The sequence below is a fragment of the Amblyraja radiata genome, chromosome 15 (genome assembly GCF_010909765.2).
Source record: "Amblyraja radiata isolate CabotCenter1 chromosome 15, sAmbRad1.1.pri, whole genome shotgun sequence".
NCBI lineage: Eukaryota > Metazoa > Chordata > Chondrichthyes > Rajiformes > Rajidae > Amblyraja > Amblyraja radiata.
Window position 1 is genome coordinate 28,722,274 of NC_045970.1, and position 24,152 is coordinate 28,746,425.

Below are 24,152 nucleotides of genomic sequence, written 5' to 3' on the forward strand. Positions count from 1 at the left end.
AGGCATCGCCCGCTCCGCAGTAACTCCAGCGCTGCGCCGCCGCTGTAGCAGCCCTGGTCCGGTGCTCCGTCCCCGGCAGGAAAGGCCGCTCCGATCCAGCTGGTAGGCCGCGAGGTGGGGGGCGAGGACGCGACTCGGAGAAATAGTCGCGTCCCCGCCAGGAAGAGACTGGGAAACGGTTTCCCCCTTACCCTGCCCCCCTCCCCCACATAGAAAAGTTAAAGTTTCCCCCAACACAAAACTTTAGACTAACTAAAAAAAAAAAAAGATAGAAATAACAGACAGTGCAGCGCCCCTAGTGGACTGCGCCCCTTATTCTTAAACTGTCACTCCTGGTTCTGGACTCCCCCAACACCGGGAACATTTTTCCTGTATCTAGCGTGTCCAATCCCTTAATAATTTTATATGTTTCTATAAGATTCCCGCTCATCCTTCTAAATTCCTGTGAATATAACCCATTCTTTTATCATATGTCAGTCCCGCCATCCCGGGAATTAATCGAGTGAACCTACGCTGCACTCCGTCAACAGCAAGAATATCCTTCCACATATTTGGAGACCAAAACTGCATACAATACTCCAGGTGCGGTCTCACCAGGGCCCTGTACAACTGCAGTAGGACTTCCTTGCTCCTACACTCAAATACTCTTGCTATGAAGGCCAAAATGCCATTTGCTTTCTCCACTGCCTGCTGTACCTGAATGCTTACTCCCAGTGACTGATGTACAAGGACACCCAAGTCTCGTTCCACTTCCCCTTTTCCTAATCTGACACCATTCAGATAATAATCTGCCTACCTGTTCTTTCCACCAAAGTGGATAACTTCACATTTGTCCACATTATACTGCATCTGCCATACCTGCTGCATCTATCCAAGTCACCCTGCAGCCTCATAGCATCCTCCTCACAGCTCACACTGCCACCCAGCTTTGTGCCATCCACAAACATGGAGACATTACATTTAATTCCCTTGTCTAAATCGTTAATATATATATTGTAAATAACTGGGGTTCCAGCACCGAGCCTTGTGGCACCCCGCTTGTCACTGCCTGCCATTCTGACAAGGACCCGTTAATTCCTACTCTTTGCTTCCTGTCTGCCAACCAGTTCTCTGTCCATGTCAATACCCTACCCTAAATACCATTAGAGGGATATGGGTCAAATGCAGTCAGGCGGCACTTGTGTAGATGGGATATGTTGGTCGGTGTAGGAAAGTAGGGCCAAAGTGCCTGTTTCCATGCTGGCTCTATGACGCTATAACCATATAACATATAACAATTACAGCACGGAAACAGGTCATCTCGGCCCTTCTACTGCGTGCCGAACACGTATTCTCCCCTAGTCCCATCTACCTGCACTAAGACCATAACCCTCCATTCCTTTCCTGTCCATATAACTATCCAATTTATTTTTAAATGATAAAAAGGAACCTGCCTCCACCACCTTCACTGGAAGCTCATTCCACACAGCCACCACTCTCTGAGTAAAGAAGTTCCCCCTCATGTTACCCCTAAACATCTGTCCCTTAATTCTCAAGTCATGTCCCCTTGTTTGAATCTTCCCTACTCTCAGTGGGAAAAGCTTATCCACGTCAACTCTGTCTATCCCTCTCATCATTTTAAAGACCTCTATCAAGTCCCCCCTTAACCTTCTGTGCTCCAAAGAATAAAGCCCTAACTTGTTCAAGCTTTCTCTGTAACTTAGTTGCTGAAACCCAGGCAACATTCTAATAAATCTCCTCTGTACTCTCTCTATTTTGTTGACATCCTTCCTATAATGAGGCGACCAAAATTATACACCATACTCCAGAATTGGCCTCACCAATGCCTTGTACAATTTTAACATTACATCCCAACTTCTATACTCAATGCTCTGATTTATAAAGGCCAGCACACCAAAAGCTTTCTTTACCACCCTATCTACATGAGATTCCACTTTCAGGGAACTGGGGCTATAACGTTCAAGGGGCTATAACGCTAACTAAATTCTGCAGGAATCTTTGAAGTCAATTTGCCGCCTGTCTATGATATACTTTAAGCCTCTACCATGTTTCGGTCTCTGCTTAGTATTTTAATATAAAGAAAATTGATGTAAATTTTTATATTGGCTTTGCATGTTTTTTGGTGTAAGTGTCACTCAGAATATTCACTGTCTTTGACAATTTTAACAATGGAATGCCAAGGTTTATCCATCTACCAAAGTCTTTTCAGCTCTTTGGCAAGCAGAGCTTGTTCTTCCATGCAAGGTCCAGCTGCCATGCAAGACTCTGCTGTAAAGCATCAAACTAGCTTGGGAGTAGCAATTGGCAATACGGTATTAGTGAAAGGTAAATGCATGACTTATCACACAGGCCAAGCTGTGCACAGGGGGCTTGTCTGATAGTACAGTGGCTTGCAAAAGTTTTCATACCCCTTGAACTTTTCCACATTTTGTCACGATACAACCACAAACGTAAATGTATTTTATTGGGATTTTATGTGATAGACCAACACAAAGTGGTGCATAATTGTGAAGTGGAAGGAAAATTATACATGGTTCTCAAATTTTTTTACAAATAAAAAACTGAAAAGTGTGGCGTGCAAAAGTATTCAGCCCCCCTGAGACAATACTTTGTAGACCCACCTTTCGCTGCAATTACAGCTGCAAGTCTTTTGGGGTATGTCTCTACCAGCTTTGCACATCTAGAGACTGACATTTTTGCCCATTCTTCTTTGCAAAATAGCTCAAGCTCAGTCAGATTGGATGGAGAGCGTCTGTGAACAGCAATTTTCAAGTCTTGCCAGAGATTCTCAATTGCATTTAGGTCTGGACTTTGACTGGGCCATTCTAACACATATAACCATATAACCATATAACAATTACAGCACGGAAACAGGCCATCTCGACCCTTCTAGTCCGTGCCGAACACGTATTCTCCACTAGTCCCATATACCTGCGCTCAGACCATAACCCTCCATTCCTTTCCCGTCCATATAACTATCCAATTTATTTTTAAATGATAAAAACGAACCTGCCTCCACCACCTTCACTGGAAGCTCATTCCACACAGCCACCACTCTCTGAGTAAAGAAGTTCCCCCTCATGTTACCCCTAAACTTCTGTCCCTTAATTCTCAAGTCATGTCCCCTTGTTTGAATCTTCCCTACTCTCAGTGGGAAAAGCTTATCCACGTCAACTCTGTCTATCCCTCTCATCATTTTAAAGACCTCTATCAAGTCCCCCCTTAACCTTCTGCGCTCCAAAGAATAAAGCCCTAATGAACATGAATATGCTTTGATCTAAACCATTCCTTTGTAGCTCTGGCTGTATGTTTAAGGTTGTTGTCCTGCTGGAAGGTGAACCTCCGCCCCAGTCTCAAGTCTTTTGCAGACTCTAACAGGTTTTCTTCCAAGATTGCCCTGTATTTGGCTCCATCCATCTTCCCATCAACTCTGACCAGCTTCCTTGTCCCTGCTGAAGAAAAGCATCCCCACAGCATGATGCTGCCACCACCATGTTTCACAGTGGGGATGATGTGTTCAGGGTGATGTGCAGTGTTAGTGTTCCACCACACATAGCGTTTTGCATTTAGGCCAAAAACTTCAATTTTGGTCTCATCTGACCAGAGCACCTTCCTCCACATGTTTGCTGTGTCCCCCACATGGCTTGTGGCAAACTGCAAACGGGACTTCTTATGGCTTTTTTTCAACAATGGCTTTCTTCTTGCCACTCTTCCATAAAGGCCCGATTTGTGGAGTGCACGACTAATAGTTGTCCTGTGGACAGATTCTCCCACCTGAGCTGTGGATCTCTGCAGCTCCTCCAGAGTTACCATGGGCCTCTTGGCTGCTTCTCTGATCAATGCCCTCCTTGCCCGGCCTGTCAGTTTAGGTGGACGGCCATGTCTTGGTAGGTTTGCAGTTGTGCCATACTCTTTCCATTTTCGGATGATGGATTGAACAGTGCTCCGTGAGATGTTCAAAGCTTGGGATATTTTTTTATAACCTAACCCTGCTTTAAACTTCTCCACAACTTTATCCCTGGCCTGTCTGGTGTGTTCCTTGGGCTTCATGATGCTGTTTGTTCACTAATGTTCTCTAACAAACCTCTGAGGCCTTCACAGAACAGCTGTATTTATACTGAGATTAGATTAGACACAAGTGGACTCTATTTACTAATTATGTGACTTCTGAAGGCAATTGGTTGCACTGGATTTTATTTAGGGGTATCAGAGTAAAGGGGGCTGAATACTTTTACACGCCACACTTTTCAGTTTTTTATTTGTAAAAAAATTTGAAAACCATGTATCATTTTCCTTCCACTTCACAATTATGCACCACTTTGTGTTGGTCTATCACATAAAATCCCAATAAAATACATTTACGTTTGTGGTTGTAACGTGACAAAATGTGGAAAAGTTCAAGGGGTATGAATACTTTTGCAAGCCACTGTAAGTTCTGACTTAGTTCAAAGAATGTACTTTAGCACCTTAGGTAAGTTTATGATATCATTTAAAACACCGCTCATCTGATTTATCCTGGAGAACATCGTGGCAGATTGTCTTGTGATTTTTGTACTATGAATAAGCAATCCATTTTATCAAATGGATTATATTTCACAGCAAATTATTCTTGTTTAAAAATTCGTTCAGACGGTTATTTATAAAATGAGCATTTGGAAATTGATAATAGGAGGAAGAATAACCTATGGTTTATTACATACAAAATGTTTGAGAAAATTGTGATGTAATTGATGACATCAATGTAATTAAGACCTGAAATAACACTGATACCCATTTCAGGATTGGCCAGAATTTATGAGATTTGTGAGCTGAATTTGCCCGTGCAATGTTGCTCATTTCCAAAATGTCTTTGTGCCGCTCAGTAAAAATAGTTTTCTTGCACTTTGTAGCAAAATATTTCTAATTTCAGCAAATGTTAGCAGAGCAGTTTCTAAAGTTTTGTTGAAAAGATTTTATTTCATGCATAAAAATGACCATTGATTCAATAAGCAACTTTCATTTAGTTAGAGAAAGCTTCCGAAGCAAGAAGAATAAGCCTGGACAATAAAGTTTACATAAACCAGCTATTCCTGGAGATGTTGTCACATATTCCACACTATAGCAGGTTGGGGACAGAGCAGGGCAAGATATGTTTTGAAACTGCAATGATTGAGTTGTGCACACAAGGAACTACATATGCCGGATTCTTGAGCAAAACATAAAGTAAATTAGGCAGCATCTATGGAGGGAATGGACACGCAAAACTTTCCTTCAGACTGAGTGGGTCACTGGATTAAATTGTGTCAGCATGGTGTGCCTTATTCCTGGATTGCTAGCAAAGATGTTGAATGAGCCGTCCCTTTTCCGTGAAACTCATAGACAATCCCGAAGCCCTGTGAGCTTTATCAACTTCACCTATTAAATGCTGCTTTGAAATAGCTGTGCAAGGCCATACAATTGCGAGCTATTCCTGATCTCTGCCAGTCGCTTCCTGCAGTAAGATAGCAGGATGTTCAAGAACAAGATGTGGTTGAACATCAAACTTCTTCAGTGGTTTGTACGTTTAAAAACCGCGTGATACTCTACAAATCAAACACTGTTTTTAATACTCGCAACTGTAGATCTGGGGAATAATTACCAATTAATCTAATCTAGTCTAAACTTTCATTATCTAAGTTTCATTCCTGACATTTCCATTGTCTGAACAATTGGGTTAACTCCCGTTACGTCTATATTTTCTAGTTTCTTGGATGTTTTCTAACAGCGCCTCTCTATTCTCAGCTTGCAAATGTAATGGACATGCAAACGCTTGTCATGCACAAAAAGGAAATTGCTTCTGCACAACAAAAGGAATCAAGGGAGACCAGTGCCAATTGTGAGTATTTGCAATTCCCTTGATTGATATTAATTTCTTTCTGTTGCTGTGCTAAAAATAATAGAGTAATTTTGTAAGCATCAGTGATCTAAATCTGATGCAGTCATGAGATATCCAGAAAAATAAATAATAGTACAGGTCAATGCTTTAGTATTGTGTGGTATGATAATTAAATGTTTGTAGATGTAGCGACATAGGAATGTGTTTTTAAAATGTTAAAATTGAGATAAAATTGGCATGTCATTGTTCAATGGACAAAAAAATTCACATTCAATGCTGTTGATAAATGTATCTACTTCTTTGCCGAGTAAGCCAAATGGTGAATATATCTGCCATTTGATGGAGTATATCTTGAATTAAATAAAAAATAGTTTAGTTGCATGGAAATGGATCGTTATATGAATTTCAAAAAGACAGAAAGTGCTGGAGTAATTCAGAGGGTGAGGCAGCATCTATGGAGAACATGGATTGGCGACATTTCAGACAACATTTCAGAGGGTCTCAACCTGAAATGTCACTTATCCATGTTCTCCAGAGATACTGCCTGACCCACAGTATTACTCCAGTACTTTGTGTCTTTTTTGTGAAACAGCATGTGCAGATCCTTGTGCCTCCATGTTATAAGAATGAAACAAGTTGTGAAATGTAACCGTTTCAAGCCAATATCTTGTTCAGGTACTCGTTTAATTGAATGTTTGAACCATAAAGTCATAGAGCATAGAAATGTTCCCTTTGGTGAACCACACCCATTCTCACCCTTTGACGAACCACACGTATTCTCACCCTTTTTCCTATCCACACTAATTCCATTTGCTCTGTTAGAACTGTTTCCTTCAATGCATTACCTGTCACTGAGAGGACATAGATTTAAGGTGAATGGGATAAGATTTAATAGGAGTCTGTGGGGTAACTTTTTCACACAAACGGTGGTAGGTGTGTGGAACGAGTTGCCAGAGGAGGTTGTCGAGGCAGGGACTATGCCAACATTTAAGAAACAGTTCGACAGGTACATGAATAGGACGGGTTTGGAGGTAAATGGGCCAAATGCAGGCAGGAGGGACTAGTGGTGCTGGGACATGTTAGCTGGTGTGGGAAAGTTGGGCCAAAGGCCCTGTTTCCACGCTGTATCAAACTATATGTGTCTGTCTAAATGCTTCTTAAATGTACTAATTATACCTGATTCTACCGGCTCTTCTGGCAGCACATTCCCAATATCAACCAGTCTCTGCAGAAAAAAAACATTCCTGAGATCACCTTTAAATTCCTTTCTTTCACCTTAAACCAATAGCCCTCCCATGGGAAAATTATTTTGGCTATCTCCCTTATCTATGCCTTTCATAATCTGGTATACTTTTATTTGGCCTCCTTTGTTCCAATGAAAATAATCCTTCCCTGCACAGTCCTGTGCAGTCTCGTCATTCGCATTGTAAGGTCACCATAAATACTGACTATCAAAATATAATCATTTTACACAGGAACCATGAATACTGTATTTTTTTTTTAATGCTATTTTTTAAAAGACGACGTTAACAAAGCTGTTTCCTCATCTCCATTCTAAATGGCTTACCCCTTAGTCTTAAACTGTGGCCCCTGGTTCTGGACTTCCCCAACATTGGGAACATGTTTCCTGCCTCTAGCATGTCCAAACTCTTAATAATCTTATATGTTTCAATAAGATCCCCTCTTATCTTACTCAATTCCAGAGTATACAAGCCCAGCCACTCCATTCTCTCAGCATATGACAGTCCTGCCATCCCGGGAATTAATATTGTAAACCTACGCTGCACTCCCTCAAAGGCAAGAATGTCCTTCCTCAAATTAGGGGACCAAAACTACACACAATATTCCAGGTGTGGTCTCACTATGGCCCTGTACAACTGCAGAAGGACCTCTTTGCTCATATACTCAACTCCTCTTGTTCTGAAGGACAACATGCCATTTGCTTTCTTCACTGCCTGCTGTACCTGCATGCTTACTTTCATTGACTGATGAACAAGGACCCCCAGATCCCGTTGTACTTCCCCTTTTCCCAACTTGACACCATTTAGATAATAACCTGCCTCTCTGTTTTTGCTACCAAAGTGGATGACCTCACATTTATCCACATTAAATTGCATCTGCCATGCATCAGCCCACTCGCCCAGCCTGTCCAAGTCACCCTGCATTCTCATAACATCCTCCTCACAGTTCACATTGCAACCCAGCTTTGTGTCGTCTGCAAATTTGCTAATATTACTTTGAATCCCTTCATCTAAATCAATGATGTATATTGTAAATAGCTGCGGTCCCAGCACCGAGCCTAGCGGTACCCCACTAGTCACTGAAAGGGACCCGTTAATCCCTACTCTTTTTTTCCTTTCTGCCAATCAATTTTCTATCCATGTCAGCACTCTACTCCCAATGCTCACTAATCTCCTATGTGGGACATTATCAATTGCTTTCTGAAAGTCCAGGTACACTACAACCACTGGCTCTCCCTTGTCCATTTTCCTAGTTACATCCTCAAACAATTCCAGAAGCTTAGTCAAGCATTATTTCCCTTTCGTAAATCCATGCTGACTCGGACAGACCCTGTTACTGCTATCCAAATGTGCCATCTGTGGAATTCTCTGCCTCAGACCGCGGTGGTGGCCGGTGCTCTTGATACTTTCAAGAGAGAGCTAGATTCGGCTCTTAAAGAGTCAGGGGATATGGGGAGAAGGCAGGAGTCAGGGGATATGGGGAGAAGGCAGGAACAGGGTACTGATTGGGGATGATCAGCCATGATCACATTGAATGGCGTGCTGGCTCGAAGGGCCGAATGGCGTACTCCTGCACCTATTGTCTATTGTCTATTGTGCCACAATTTCATCTTTTATGATTGACTCCAGCATCTTCCCCACCACCTTTCTTAAAAAGTGGGATAACATTAGCTACCCACCAATCCACAGGAACTGCTCCTGAATATATAGAACAATGGAAAATGATCACCAATGCGTCCACAATTTCTAGAGCCACTTCCTTAAGTACCCTGGGATGCAGACCATCAGGCCCTGGAGATTTATCAGCCTTCAGTCCCATCAGTCTACCCAACACCATTATCTGCATAATGTGGATTTCCTTCAGTACCTCCGTCACCTCAGATCCTCTGGCCAGTAGTACATCAGGAATATTGTTTGTGTCCCCCTTAGTGGAGACAGATCCAAAGTACCTGTTCAACTCATCTGCCATTTCCTTGTTCCCCGTAATAAATTCACCTTTGTCAGTCTTCAAGGGTCCAACTTTGGTCTTAACTAATTTTTTCCTCTTCACTTACCGAAAGAAGCTTTTACCATCCTCCTTTATATTCATGGCTAGCTTACCTTTCGTACCTCTTCTTTTCTCCCTGTATCATCTTTTTAGTTATCTTCTGTTGCTCTTTAAACATTATCCAATCCTCTTGCTTCCCGCTCATCTTTGCTACGTTGTACTTCTCTTTTATTTTTATACTGTCCCTGACCTCCTTTGTCAGCCACGGTCGCCCCTTACTCCCCTTGGAATCTTTCTTCCTCTTTGCAATAAACTGATCCTGCGCCTACTGTATTATTCCCAGAAATACCTGCCATTGTTGTTCTGCTGCCACCCCTGCTAGGGTATCTTTCCAGTCAACTTTGGCCAGCTCCTCCCTCATGGCTCCATAGTCCCCTTTGTTCAACAGTAACACTGACACCTCTGATTTACCCTTCTCCCTCTCAAATTGTAGATTAAAACTTACCATATTATGGTCACTACCTCGTAATGGCTCCTTAACCTCAAGTTCCTTTATCAAATCCTGTTTGTTACACAACACTAAATCCAGATTTGTTTTCTCCCTGGTAGGCTCCAATACAAGCTGCTCTAAGAATCCATCACGGAGGCACTCCGCAACCTCCGTTTCTTGGGGTCCAGTACCAACCTGATTTTCCCAGTCTACCTGCATGTTGAAATCTCCCATAACAACCGTAGCATTACCTTTACGACATACCAATTTCAACTTGATTCAACTTGCACCCTATATCCAGGCTACTGTTTGGGGGCCTGTAGATAAGTCTCATTAGGATCTTTTTTACGCTTACAATTCCTTAGTTTTATCCATACTGACTCCACAACTCCTGTTTCAATGTCACCCCTTGCAAGGGATTGAATTTCATTCCTCACCAACAGGGCTCCCCACCCCCTATGCCCACCTGTCTGTCTTTTCGATAGGAGGTATACCCTTGAATATTCATTTCCTAGCCCTGGCCCTCTTGTAGCCATGTCTCTGTAATTCCCACAACATCATACTTGCCATTTTCTAACTGAGCCTCAAGCTCGTCCACTTTATTTCTTATACTTCGTGCATTCATATACAACACTTTGACCTCGGTATTCACTTCCCCTCTCACACCGCACACAATTGGCCCTGGCCTTACTCTCTTATCCCTTCTCAAACTTTCCTTCCCATGATTCTGGAGTCTTTTGTAACTTTTCCTGTACTCCCTTCCCCTTTAACTCCATCTTTATACTCCCAATTTGTCAATCCGTCCCCCTCACTGTTTAGTGTAAACCCACACGTGTAGCCTTAACAAACCTGCCTGCCAGAACGTCAGTCCCCCTCCAGTTAAGGTGTAACCCGTCCCTTTGTAACAAATACCTTTGTTACTCTTGTAATTTGCTCATTTAATGTTAGGTTGTAAAACATTATTATTATTAATGCAATACGGGGCCCCTCGAGTACAGGTGGGATCTAATCACAGTCTAATCAATGCTTAATATATCAACGTTAGCACCTTGATTTGCATTCACTTTCTGTACTACAACTATCCAAAATGTTTAGCAATTTTTTTCTGCTGCCTATTCCTCTGAACTAATTGTTTGATTTTTATCCACAATAATTTCAGATCCTTTAATTTTACTGAGAGATGCATTGCTTCCAGTTGGCACACATTTCCATTTCTGGCCGTTTGCTTTATCAGCACTTCTCCACGTTTAATTCGATGTGTGGTTCTCATAAAATAGAATCTCCAAATTTATGTGCTGAACAGTATTTGCTTTGTCTTTCATCATTTCTAAACTTAACTACATTGGTTGTAATAGCTTTATTTACCTTTTAAGGTAATTGACTTTGAGATGCCATTTTCCAACTTGAAAATGTTCCATTTGTCAATTACTTTATTTCTAAACTGATTTTATGTGCCATTCACAATTTTATAAATGATCTATTAATTCCATGTTTTTAAATTTATTAAATGTTTCTTATTGCATTTACTTTTTTAATAACATTCACCATGCTGCACTAATCATTATGATAAAGAACCTTACCCTTTTTCTGAACATCCTTAGGTGCACATTCATTCCATATCCACATTCACAGGTCGAGTTCCTTCCAAACAATAAATTATTCTCTTAATTAAGTACCAGCTTCAAAAGATTATTGAGCTCTGGATTGTTTTAAACGTTTTGTTTTTAATATCGTATACATAAAATATATATGTGGACACAAAATGCTGGAGTAATTCAGCGGGACAGGCAGCATCTCTGCAGAGAAGGAAGGGGTGACGTTTCGGGTCGAGACCCTTCTTCAGACTGACGTCAAGGGACTGAGCTAGAAAGAGATAGAATGTAGTCAGAAACAGTGTGCCGAGAGTCAAGAGTGTTTTATTGTCATATGCCCCAGATAGAACAATGAAATTCTAACTTGCTGCAGCACGACAGAATATGTCAAATCAAACATAGTATGATATGACAAACAGGAGAGAGAGAAAAGCAAACTAGTGGGTCGAGGTTCTTGTTGAGGTCGGAGATGGTATGCGCCATAACCAACCTTTCAAAGCACTTCATCACCACGGATGTTAATGCCACTGGTCGATAGTCGTTGAAGCACATCACCTTACTCTTCTTGGGCACTGGTATTATTGATGTCCTCTTAAAGCAGGTGGGGATCTCAGACCTCAGTAGTACCTCAGACTACATTCTATCTCTGTCCCACCCACTCTCCTGACATCAGTCTGAAAAAGGGTCACGACCTGATGTCACCCATTCCTTCTCTCCAGAGATGCTGCCTCTCCTGCTGACTTACACCAGCATTTTGTGTCTATCTTCAATTTAAACCAGCAACTGCAGTTCTTTCCTGCACATAAAATATGTATGTGTTAGGCCAGGATCAATTATCTTTGGCAGTTACTTTTTGTGTCTTTCCAAATATATAGTTTATATAGTTTCTTGACCTATGTTAATTATTTGTGCTCTCTGTGCCTTGCCAATGGTTAATGGAATTAGGATAAAAAGTCATCAGACACAAAGATAATCAACAGCTGATTTACTTGAAGATATAATTTCCAAGACGGCACTATTTTTGTTTGAAACAATGAATTTTGAAGATGGACATCTGGCATTCTTCACATGCTGATTTTATTGTGTCGTATGATTGATATTTCCCTGCTTTCAAAAATCCTGAAATTAATGATGAACACAATTGTGATCGCATGAATAGCATGCAAAACCCTATGCTCCAACAGTTTTGTCAGCGGGTCATCAATTATGGAGGAAGCATATATTTTCTAATTAAATATTCAGTAACTTCTCTACCATCAGATGACTAACAAACTGACTGAATTTAGCCTGGGAGTGTTAGCAGAAAATTTACATGGATAGGACCCACAGGTGCCTCCAATACATGATTTGTTTTATCTACTCGTCTCACAGGTGCAATAGGTGCTAAACTTTGAAGGATGATAAAATATAACCTGCACAATTTTAGACTTGAATAATTCTCACCTCCCCCCCCCCCCCCATCCCAACCCAACCTGGAAAAGGCAATCCAACTAGCTCCATGAGAACAGCTTTGATGAAGAAACCGCCTCCGTGAATTTAAATACATTGCATTGAGTACCTTTATTTTTCCTGTGAGATTTTTCATTCTTGCTTCCCACAAACTACGGTTCCTCTCTCCATTCAAGGTTTGCTGGTGCTTCCATGTGTGTTACGCAACATTTTACTGGATAACCAATAAGTCGTACGAATAAACGAGACACTATAATGAAGACCATGCTACACTTTGTATTATTTAGTGTAAAATGCTGAATACTTTCGAACTGCAACTGCACACACAGTAAAAATGCACACTGTAACCGCATACCAAATTTTTATATGGGAATAATTGTATTTGTTTTAATCATCTGAGGTTCAATTGGATACATTTTACTTTTTGCCTTATGTTCATGGGCAGCCAATTTAAAAATGTTGGAAAGTCTTAAGGGGCTGTCCCACTGCGGCAACCTAATCCGCGAGTTCAGAAGAGTTTGCCCTCGACTCATACTTGCAGCATGGTCGACACGAGGTCCTAGGCGTATTTTTCAACATGCTGAAAAATGCCCGCGGGTAAAAAAAAGGTCGCCATGGAATAAATCGATATTTTTTTTCACTCGTAGGTTTAATCAGGGTAGGCCATAGTAGGTCGGCATGTTATTTGTAGGTAATCGAGGGTAGTCGAAGGTAATCGAAGGTAGTCGTAGATAGTCTTCAACATAGTCGAAGGGAGATCGAAGGAGGTCGTCTTCACTCTCCATTATTCGGTGTCCAATTTTCCCGAAGCAAGTCGAAGCTAGTCGAAGATAGTCTTCGACAGAGTCGAAGGAGGTCTTCTACATAGTTGAAGGAGGTCTTCAACATTACACTTTTTCAAACTCTCCTAAACACTTCTAAACTCGCCAATTAGGTCGCCGCAATTAGGGACAGCCCCTTAACCATCTCTCCCCTGAAGATACCTCTCTTCAAAATGTAAAAAACATTAGCTTATCCTGAAATTAAGGGCCATAGGTTTAAATATTATTTGTGTTGCTTCCACTGCACCCTTTCATCAACGGATGTCAGTACCAACATTAGGTACCCTTTTCCAACTATTGGCATTCTGATGTCCAACATAACTTAAGTTCAATCCTGTTACTTTCATTGTTTATTTGTCTTGCAGAACTTAGAAATCCAAAACCATTTTATTTTTAGATATCTCTTGTGCGTATTTTGTGTACCACTGTTTCTGCTTTAATGCTTGTTTCCATAAAGTGAGTTAATTAGAATGCAATTGATGAATTGGGTAACCCGATTTGTATTATGAATTCAGTATAACATGATTTCGATCGGGAAATGGAAACCCAATTAAAAGTTGGAGTGGACTGGAGTGCAGTAGTCAATCATGCTGTAGAATCCTAGAAAAGAACCCTACAAAGGGTGGCCATTTGATCCATATGTCCGTCCAAATAAAAATGGAGCAATTTGTATTCATCTCCCATCCCAGTTCTCTCATCCCAGCCTGAGAGACTGCAACTCCTTAAGTGCTCACCCAAGCACCACGGAAATATGAAGGGAGATTCTACCTCTGTTACCCCTTTAGGCAGCAATTGCAAGACTCCCATTGCTCTTTGCATTATATTTTCTGACTCATTGATTTGATCTGCAAGAAACTTGTTGGATTCCCGTCAAAGCGAGATGTCTGCCAGGGAATGTTGCTGAGTACAGACTGCAGGAGTACATGCTGGGGGACGCACTGAAGCTTGGTGTAATCAACGCGATGTCTCTGTGGGGTGGACCACTGACGAGGGTCCTTCTCCTGCTGGACATTGAGGGGCACAGTCTGGTGGGAGCAGCACTCAAACAAGGGAAGGGACATCACCCCAGGGGGGCAGCCACTTGAGTGACAAGGGTGTTTTGTTTTTTAAAAAAGGTGCAAACACTACTGAGTATGATACTATTGAATGTGTAGAGAAGGCATGAAGAGTTTTTGCAATTTTTATTTTGCATATCTTTTATTTGGAATAAAGTTTATTTTTGAAATAATATAAAAGTTCCCTCTAATCTTTCCATAATTATATTTGTATATTGATTTATTATTGACCCCTGCACAGAGACACAGCAATAAAATATTTGTTTAGTGTGTTAACCAGGCAAATCATGCCCCATTGTCACTGAGCTAGCACTATGGGAAGTCGATCCTTTAGATTCACCTTCTCTATACCCACCATTTTTTTTAACACATTTTAATTAGTTCTCTCATCAGTCTGTATTTCAAGTAAAACATGCTAGCCAAGTTGGTCAAAGGGAGCAACTCCTGTCTAAGATGATGTATATATATTTTTGCTCATAGATCAGTGAATAGAGGGAGAGAGGGAAACTGCAGATGGGGCAGTCGGGACCAACAATTATAAACTCATGACTGCTGAAAATACGCCAAGTGAATTACTGTACTCGCTTGCTAATGTTGCAGTTCTTTAATAAATTAAATGCTGAATGAAGATAAATTCTGAGAAAGGTACATGACCTGAAGTGGAGATAGACACAAACAGCTGGAGTAACTCAGCGGGACAGGCACCATCTCTGGAGAGAAGGAATGGGTGACGCTTTGGGTCGAGACCTTTCTTCAGACTCGCCCTGAAACGTCACTTTTTGTGTCTATCTTCGGTTTAAACCAGCATATGCAGTTCCTCGCTACACATGACCTGAGGTGGGATTGTTCAAATGTTTTCTTTCTGAAAGCAGTCTAATATTCAAGTAATGTTTGCAGTGCTGCATGAGAGTTAGCCTTTCTATTTCACATAAGCATTTAAAAAAAAATAACATTATGACACTTTTTATTGATGTCAGCTACAGATCAATTTTACTTTGTCAGCAAGGTATCTGACATTACAATAAATAGCCACCAAACTCTATTGCCAGATATCGTTCAAGAACTTTGCCAATGAAATAAACTGTTCACTCAACAATCAAATAATCTCATTCCTCCATTTTTTTAGTGGACAACAAGGGAAATAGCAGCCACCTATCACTAATCTCTATCCTTATAGGTACCTGTCTAATAGTTCTAGCTATGCAGATAATGTTGGCACAGGTGTTATCTTGTGTACTGAACTAGACCTTGCCTGAAGGATCGGAATTCCACGTGTCCCAAAGCTCATTAGTGATCTCCACGTTCCTCAGATAACTAAGCCTTCAGTTGGTAATAACTCTTACCTCTGGAATCAGTGAGTTGATTTAATTCACATTTCACAGAATAGAGTGAGAAATAAACTCCTGCTGACACTACATCGGAAAAACTCAGGAAGTGTTGAATTATTTGTGGTGCTATCTTTTGGTTTGAAATTAAGCCAAATCCTCTTGCTGTTTGAGATGAAGTTAAAGAATTCACAACACTTATGAAAAACAAAGCATTGTCAGTATTCCTGGTGTCATGGCCAATATTAATCAAAGTCATGATATTTTTTAAGAATAATGTTTTTGTAAGCTTGTTTTGGGAAAAATCAGTCTACAATCCCTTATTATGTCTAAAAAGTACCAAATTGGCTGCATACTTCTATGGCACGTTATCAGTACAAGACTCGCTTCTTGTTTGCAGTAAAGAGCAACATTATTCTAAAATGCGGTTTCTACTTCCACATCTGGTTAAGATAAACTTTTTTTCCCCAATAATATTATTGACTATGATTTTCATTGTGCTTTAGAACAACTTTTAAACATTGAAATTTAGTTGAGATATTTCTAAATTAAACCTTTTTGTTTTCAGTTCCACTAGAATGTACATGACTTGGTTCCTTATCCCATTATCTTCCTGCACAACGTAACAGATTCAGTTCACTGATGTTGAATCTTCTTGCTTTAATAGATCATGACTTAAGCTTCAAACATCCAAGCATCATCAACGATCCAAAACTAACCCTGTAAAATGCACTGGTGGCCCTGTGTACTGTCCTTTTACCATTTTGTTGAAAATCTTTTACGTACTTTCATAGTGGAACTTTTCTAATGCTTTCAATTATAGATTTCTGTGAGTCTGTAGAAGGGTCACCCAAATCGTCACCCACCCATGTTCTCTGAGATGCTGCATGACCCTTTGAGATACTCCAGCACAACGGATCTTCCTTTCTATGATGGTTTTCTGAGTGCTAGCAAGATAGTCTTAATCCTATCATTGCCAACTCTTTCCTTGATTTTTGCTGACCCCTATTGTTTAGTGCATCTAATTCCAAATCTTATGTCTCTTCTAAAATCCTTGGATGACAAAACTTAATTTCATTACTGACTTCCTATTTCCAACAGTGGTCAACATGATGTATAATTAACCTCTACCTCGACTGTGCTTGGCCCAGATTTTTAATTTCTGTCTCCTCAGAGTCTAAAACTCCAACTTAATCCCTTGGTGTTTTTCTTTCTATCTCTAAATTCCTTCCTTTAAATCTACTTTTCAGGGTGAAGTTTCTGGACTTGTATCTGAGACATTGATCTGGAGGAATGGGTTTTACATCTATCATGGCAACTGGAGAGCTTAGTTTGTGTAACTAAATAAATCTAGAATTTGAAAAAAAACCACATTAGATTAATAGATTCATTTTTACAGCTGAGACGCAGGCCCTGTTTGGTCTGTTTCCCTCAATACTATATACCTGTCCAAATGTTTTCTGTAAAATATTGGAATTGTAACTGCATCTGCCATCTTCTCATTTCCCTCTCTTCTGGCTCTCAGTCTGAAACATAGAAACATAGAAAATAGGTGCAGGAGTAGGCCATTCGGCCCTTCGAGCCTGTACCGCCATTCGATATGATCATGGCTGATCATCCAACTCAGTATCCTATCCCTGCCTTCTCTCCATACCCCCTGATCCCTTTAGCCACAAGGGCCACATCTAACTCCCTCTTAAATATAGCCAATGAACTGGCCTCAACTACCTTCTGTGGCAGAGAATTCCACAGATTCACCACTGAAGAAGGGTCTCGACCCGAAACGTCACCTATTCCTTTTCTCCAGAGATGCTGTCTGACCCGCTGAGTTACTCCAGCTTTTTCAGTCCATCTTCAGTGTAAACGAGCATCTGCAGCTCCTTCCTACACTTTCTCTGGTGGGTCATTCCAAATACTTGCCATCTTTTGATTTGAAAAACTCCCTTAGATCCCCTTTGAATCTTTCCCTTTTCACCTTCAACCTATGCCCTCTAGTTTTAGACTTCCCTACCAAAGTGAAAAAAAGCTTTGCCTCTCTACCATATTTATGCTGCTGATTATTTTCTAAACCTCTAAGGGGTCACCATTCAGCCTCCTTGGCTCACGAGGCTCGGAAATGTTGATACCATTTCATTAATAAGTTGGAAGGTTCACGAATGAGTGGCACGGTGGCACAGTTGTAGAGATGCTGCCTTACAATGCTCGAGATCCGGTTTCGACCCAGACTACGAGTGCTGTCCGTACGGAATTTGTACGTTCTCCCCATGATCTCGGTTTTCTCTGAGATCTTTGGATTCCTCCCACACTTCAAATGCGTGCAGGTTTGTAGGTTAATTGGCTTAGTAAAAATTGTAAATTAGTGTGTGTAGGATGGTGTTAGTGTGTAGGGATCGCTGGTCAGTGCGACACGGTGGGCCAAATGGCCTGTTTCTGCAGTGATCTCTAAACTAAACTAAACCTGCAATGGCATTCAATCGTCAAATCATAATTTAAATTAAAAAGACTTTTATTAATTAAAAAAAATCATTTGAATGTTCACATCAGGATTTTGATGCATTCAATGCTCATCCTATAAGAATTGCAAGAGATGGAATTTAAGATCCATTTAATACTTTGGATTTTGTATGTGCTTTGCATCAAATGGTTAAAATTTGATTATATTCTACCCTGTAACTTTTTGAAGATTTCTTTTTTATTTAGGTGTGAATCGGATAACCGTTACCTCGGCAACCCACTCAAAGGAACCTGCTATTGTAAGTATTTTGGTTTGTCTTTCAGACTTTTCTGGGTTGGGTAGAGATCATGTAACAAAGTAAGTACTCATTACCCATTGGTTTACGGAGGAGCAAAGTGTGGTTACAAGTGCCTCTTGCTCAAAATGGAACTGTTTTTTACCATCAAATTATACTCGCCTGATATTTCTTTGTGGCTTTCTTAAAAATGTCAGTTTTAATAACATTGTTCAGAACTTCTGGAAATATGTCTCCCACCTGAGCTTTTCAAAAGCATCAATGATGTGAATAACCCAAGAGGGGTTTCTTTGGAAGTAGAGACTTCTTCTCTCTACTTCTACAGGACTTCTACAAGACTTCTGATTATTTAGGGTTTTTCTCATGTCACCTGTAGTGGGTTATTATATACGAGAGGAAGAGTATGGATAACATCCCTGGTTAAACACTACTTTTCCGCTGTGGAAAATGTGTGTGTATGTAAAGCTGTGTGCACATACATACACAAACGATATATATGTACATACGTATATATGTTTTTATATTAAAAATATATATATGTGTGTGTGTGTATGTGTATATATATGTGTATGTGTATGAAATGCCGTGAGTAATTACTCAGGGTAGGCACTAGGCAGTCACTCGACATTTAAAAACCGTAAAAACCGCGCATGCGCAGAAAATCGTAACATATGCACATGCGCAGATCTGTCCTGTAGGCAGTCAGTCGAGTTTTTAAAAATCTTAAAACCACGCATGTGCAGATTGGTCTCCTCTCCTGTAGGCATACGCAGCACACATGCGCGCAGTCTGCGGTGCAAAGGCAGAATTTCAGCTGCCTTTATTGTCCGTTGTCAGTGAAGGCTTGAAGCAGCGAGTTGAACATAGTTACGTGTATTACACGTACTGCGGATGCAAGGCATGGGAGTATTATGCCTACCTGATCGATTATTAAAATAATAACCATTTAATAATAAATACTGAATTTAGTAAATGAATTGGAAATCTTTACTATTTATATTTAATAATTACCTTTGTATAATTTTAGTCATGTTAGGCACTGCCTACCTTGCCCTCCCTGACGGCACGTGCCTGATATATACGTATGTGCATATTTGTGTGTATATGTATATAAATGTAGGTATATATGTGTATATATGTATTTATACATGTGTGTATAAATATACACATTTAGTTATGCACAATCACATTTTACATATATACACACAATCAGTTTTTTAATTAATTTGTTATGTTCTGATTTGTGAATGAACATAATATAATTATACTGAAGGTTTTACTTTTGCTCCATTGAGTGGTGTGATATTAGGTAATTACTGGCTGAAACTGTTATGAACTGTTCCTCATTTGTTACATAAGACTGTATATGCAAGGAATACAGTTTATTGGACATACTCAGCAAAGACATGACAATATTTAGTTTTTGGTGGACTGCTGTGGTAAACATTTTGATATGCCTCATTTTATTCATTGAGATGCCTTAATCATACAAATAATTTATTATTTATAGTTTTGGCAATGCTTGTTAAATTGGAAATAATGATCCTAACCTGAAACATCACCCATCCATTTTCTCCAGAGATGCTGCGTGACCTGCTGAGTTACCCCAGCACTTTGCGTCTGTCTTTAATCTAAGACCATGTTGACTTATTGATGAAACTGTCATATTACCTCATTGGCAAAGATAAATATTTTTGTAATAAAAATCTTGCACTAGTTCTCACTTCTGAAGAAGATGCCACATTCCCATTATCACAGAATGAGGATCTAACTCAAAGTAATTCACGTGAAAATTTGACTAAATCAATAATAAGTGCTGTTATGTATTAAAAATCACAGATTAAGTAAGAAACCCGGGAAAGTAGATCATTGTACATTATGAAGTGCGCAAATGGTGTGAGGTTACCGGAGGAAAAAGATTGGGTTTTAATTGAAAAGTACAATACCATGTTATGTATAGCTCCTGTGTGTGCACATATATCATGCATTGTATTGGCTGTGGTCCCCTTGCAAAGGAACTCAAGATAGAAGATCTGCTGCATAGGGGGAAAGAAGGGGGTTATGTTGCATGGCTAGTAATAGCATCTGACAGCAGTGAGTCAAGATATTATCAAGAGATTTCATTTTGGAGAAATATTACATTTAACTTTTAAGATTTGAAGATTCAGGGGCAGCGCAGTGTTGGAGTTGCTGCCTTACAGTGCCAGGGACCTGGGTTCAATCCTGACTAGGGGTGCTTTTTGTACGGAGTTTGTACATTCTCCCTGTGACCACATGGGTTTTCACCAGGTGCTCCGATCCGGTTTCCTCACACACTCCAAAGACCTACAGGATTGTAGGTTAATTGGCTTTGGTAAAATTGTAAGTTGTCCCTAGTGTGTGGAACACTGCTAGTGCACGTGGATCACTCGTTAGCACGGACTTGTTGGGCTGATAGTCTCAAGAATTAACAAACTGAAGGAAGAATTGCTATTACATTGTTTACTGTGCAATTAGTTTAGTTTAAATGGACACAAATAATAAATCCACACCTATTGATTTCTCTTGATTCTCTTCTGAAATGGAAAGAATTTTTCTAATTATATCCCTGAATTTTCCCATAATTCTTTCCTTGTTGCCATCAACTAGCTGACAACACTGTGGTGTGAAGTAGCATTTTTAACAGAACAACCAGGTTGTTTATTTATGGGTTTCATTATGGGTTTTGTTTTTATTCAACTTGCATTTGTGTAGCATCTTTGGTGTAGGCTGAAAATCCATGCAACTAGGAGGAGAATCAGGCATCATCACTCATGCAGCAAAGGACAGAGATTTTAGAAAAAAAGTGACATAGTTTAGTTGAAGGGACAATTTCTTAAGATAGCCTTAAAGAGGGAGAATGAGATAGAAATTTTTAGTGGCTGAGTTCCAGAATTTGATGCTCCTGACCGATGATCAGCCATGATCATATTGAATGGTGATGCAGGCTCGAAGGGCCGAATGGCCTACTCCTCCACCTATTTTCTATGTTTTCTATGTTTCTTTGTAGTCATGGTCTCCAATATGGAGGTGGTGTCAACTTACCAGGATAGACAGAAGTTTTGTTCCCCTAATTTGAGGAAGGACATTCTTGCTATTGAGGGAGTGCAGCGTAGGTTTACAAGGTTAATTCCCGGGATGGCGGGACTGTCATATGCTGAGAGAATGGAGCAGCTGGGCTTGTACACTCTGGAGTTTAGAAGGATAAGAGGGGATCTCATTGAAACATATAAGATTGTTAAGGGCTTGGACACATTAGAGGCAGGAAACATGTTCCCGATGTTGGGGGAGTCCAGAACCAGGGGCAGCATTTTAAGAATAAGGAGTAAGCCATTTAGAACCGGAGACGAGGAAACACTTTTTCTCACAGAGAGTGGTGAGTCTGTGGAATTCTATGCCTCAGAGGGCGGTGGAGGCAGGTTCTCTGGATGCTTTCAAGAGAGAGCTAGATAGGGCTCTTAAAAATAGCGGAGTCAGGGGATATGGGGAGAAGGCAGGAACGGGGTACTTATTGGGGATGATCAGCCATGATCACATTGAATGGCGGTGCTGGCTCAAAGGGCCAAATGGCCTGCTCCTGCACCTATTGTCTATTGTCTATTGACTGAAATCTCCAAGAGCATTTCTGCTGAATTGAATTGAATATTGTGAAATTCTTTGCTTGCATTCCCAAGGTATGCAAATAGTCGTCCATAAAGGGCGCTTCCAATGTTACAAATCCCCCCTCTGCGCCAGGTCCCCCTTTGTTCATTCCCCCCCTCCCTCACGGCGGGTCCACCATTATCCATTGTTCTTCCCTCTCCCTTCCTGGGAGTAAGTTGGAGAAAACCATGGGGACATTTAATGAAATTCCATGTTTTATCCATTTTCTTAGAATGCTTTTATTATTTATAAATTCATGGAGATTGGCATGGACGTTGGCATGGACATAGTTGGCTAAAGGCAGGGTCCATTTCTCTGTTGAATAAGTGACTAAATGTTGCAGATGGGAAGTGATAATGAATGCCTGACTGTTTCAGAAGAGTAACAAGACATATAAGGGAAATCCTGCTTGACTAATCTTCTGGAATTTGTTGAGGATGTGACAAGTGAAATGGATGAAGAAGAGCCAGTGGATGTAGTGTATCTGGACTTTCAGAAAACCTTTGAAAATGTCCCACACAGGAGATGAGTGGGCAATATTAGGGCACATGGTATTGGAGGTAGGGTTTTGACATGGATAGAGAATTGGTTGGCAGACGGGAAACAGAGTAGGAATAAACGGGTCCCTGTCAGAATGGCAGGCAGTGGCGAGTGGAGTGCCGCAATGCTTGATGCTGGGGCCGCAACTATTTACAATATATATTAATGATTTAGATGATGGAATTAAATGTAACACTAGCAAATTTGCAGATGACACAAAGCTGGGTGCAGTGTGAACTGCGAAGAGGATGCTAGGAGGTTGCACACTGACTTGGACAGGTTGAGTGAGTGGGCAGATGCTTGGCAGTTGCAGTATAATGTAGATAAATGTGAGTTTATCCACTTTGGCGGCAAGAACAAGGAAGCAGATTATTATCTCAATGATGTCAGATTGGGAAAAAGGGAAGTGCAACGAGACCTCGGTGTCCTTGTACACCAGTCACTGAAAGTAAACATGCAGGTACAGCAGGCAGTGAAGAAAGCTGATGGCATGTTGGCCTTCATAACAAGAGGATATTTGAGGCAATGCAGCGTAGGTTCATGAGGTTAATCACGAGGTTGGCGGGACTGTCATATGAGGAAAGATTGTAAAGACTGGGCTTGTATTCACTGGAATTTAGTAGGATGAGAGGATATCTTATATCTTATATTACTAAAAGTCTGATCTTGACCACTTCCTGTTGTTCTGTATATTGATTTTAGAAACAATGCTGCCATTTATGGCTGTGATTTTTGGCCATCTTACTCCGAGTCCCCCTCTGCTGTGCAGGACAAGAGGATTTTTCCCATCAATGAAAAATAAAAGAGTTATTAGTGTTTAAAAAATGTTGAGATTCTCTCTCCTGAAGGCCACGCACCTTCCGGGGGGACTATAAAACCCGGAAGTGTTGAGTACCTCAGTCCGTCTCTGCAAGATGGGGGAGCAAGAGGGTCACGTCTCTCCATCTGAGCTGTGAATAACACTGAACATATGTCTACTGAACTGTGAGTGGTTTTACTGACCTGTCAGTGCCCTTAATGTGGTTTGAAAATATAGTTTGGAAATGCTAAAGCTGTGTTGCCTTTGCCTTTTGTTTGGAAATGCTAAAGCTGTGTTGCTTTTGGTTTGGAAATGCTAAAGCTGTGTTACCTTTGGTTTGGAAATTCTAAAGTTGCGTTGCCTTTGTTTTGTAAATGCTAAAGCTGTGTTGTCTTTGGTGTGGAAATGCTAAAGCTGTGTTGCCTTTTGTTTGGAAATGCTAAAGCTGTGTTGCCTAATTAAAGTTGCCTTGCCTAATTAAAGTTGCCTTGCCTAATTAAAGTTGCCTTGCCTTCTATATAATTAAAAGTCTAATCTTGACCACTTCCTGTTTGCGCTTTATATTGATTTTAGAAAAAACGCCACCACG

General features: G+C 40.6%; 1 protein-coding gene across 2 annotated transcripts in view; it reads left to right on the forward strand.

Annotated features, from left to right (window-relative positions):
• atrnl1 (attractin like 1) overlaps positions 1-24,152 on the forward strand; it is a 720,322-nt gene that overhangs the window by 252,224 nt on the left and 443,946 nt on the right. For both annotated transcript variants that reach the window (XM_033033944.1, XM_033033942.1), the window contains exons 20-21: positions 5,761-5,854; positions 18,515-18,567. In XM_033033944.1, coding sequence (XP_032889835.1) covers positions 5,761-5,854; positions 18,515-18,567 — 147 coding nt within the window. The remainder of the gene's footprint in view (positions 1-5,760; positions 5,855-18,514; positions 18,568-24,152) is intronic.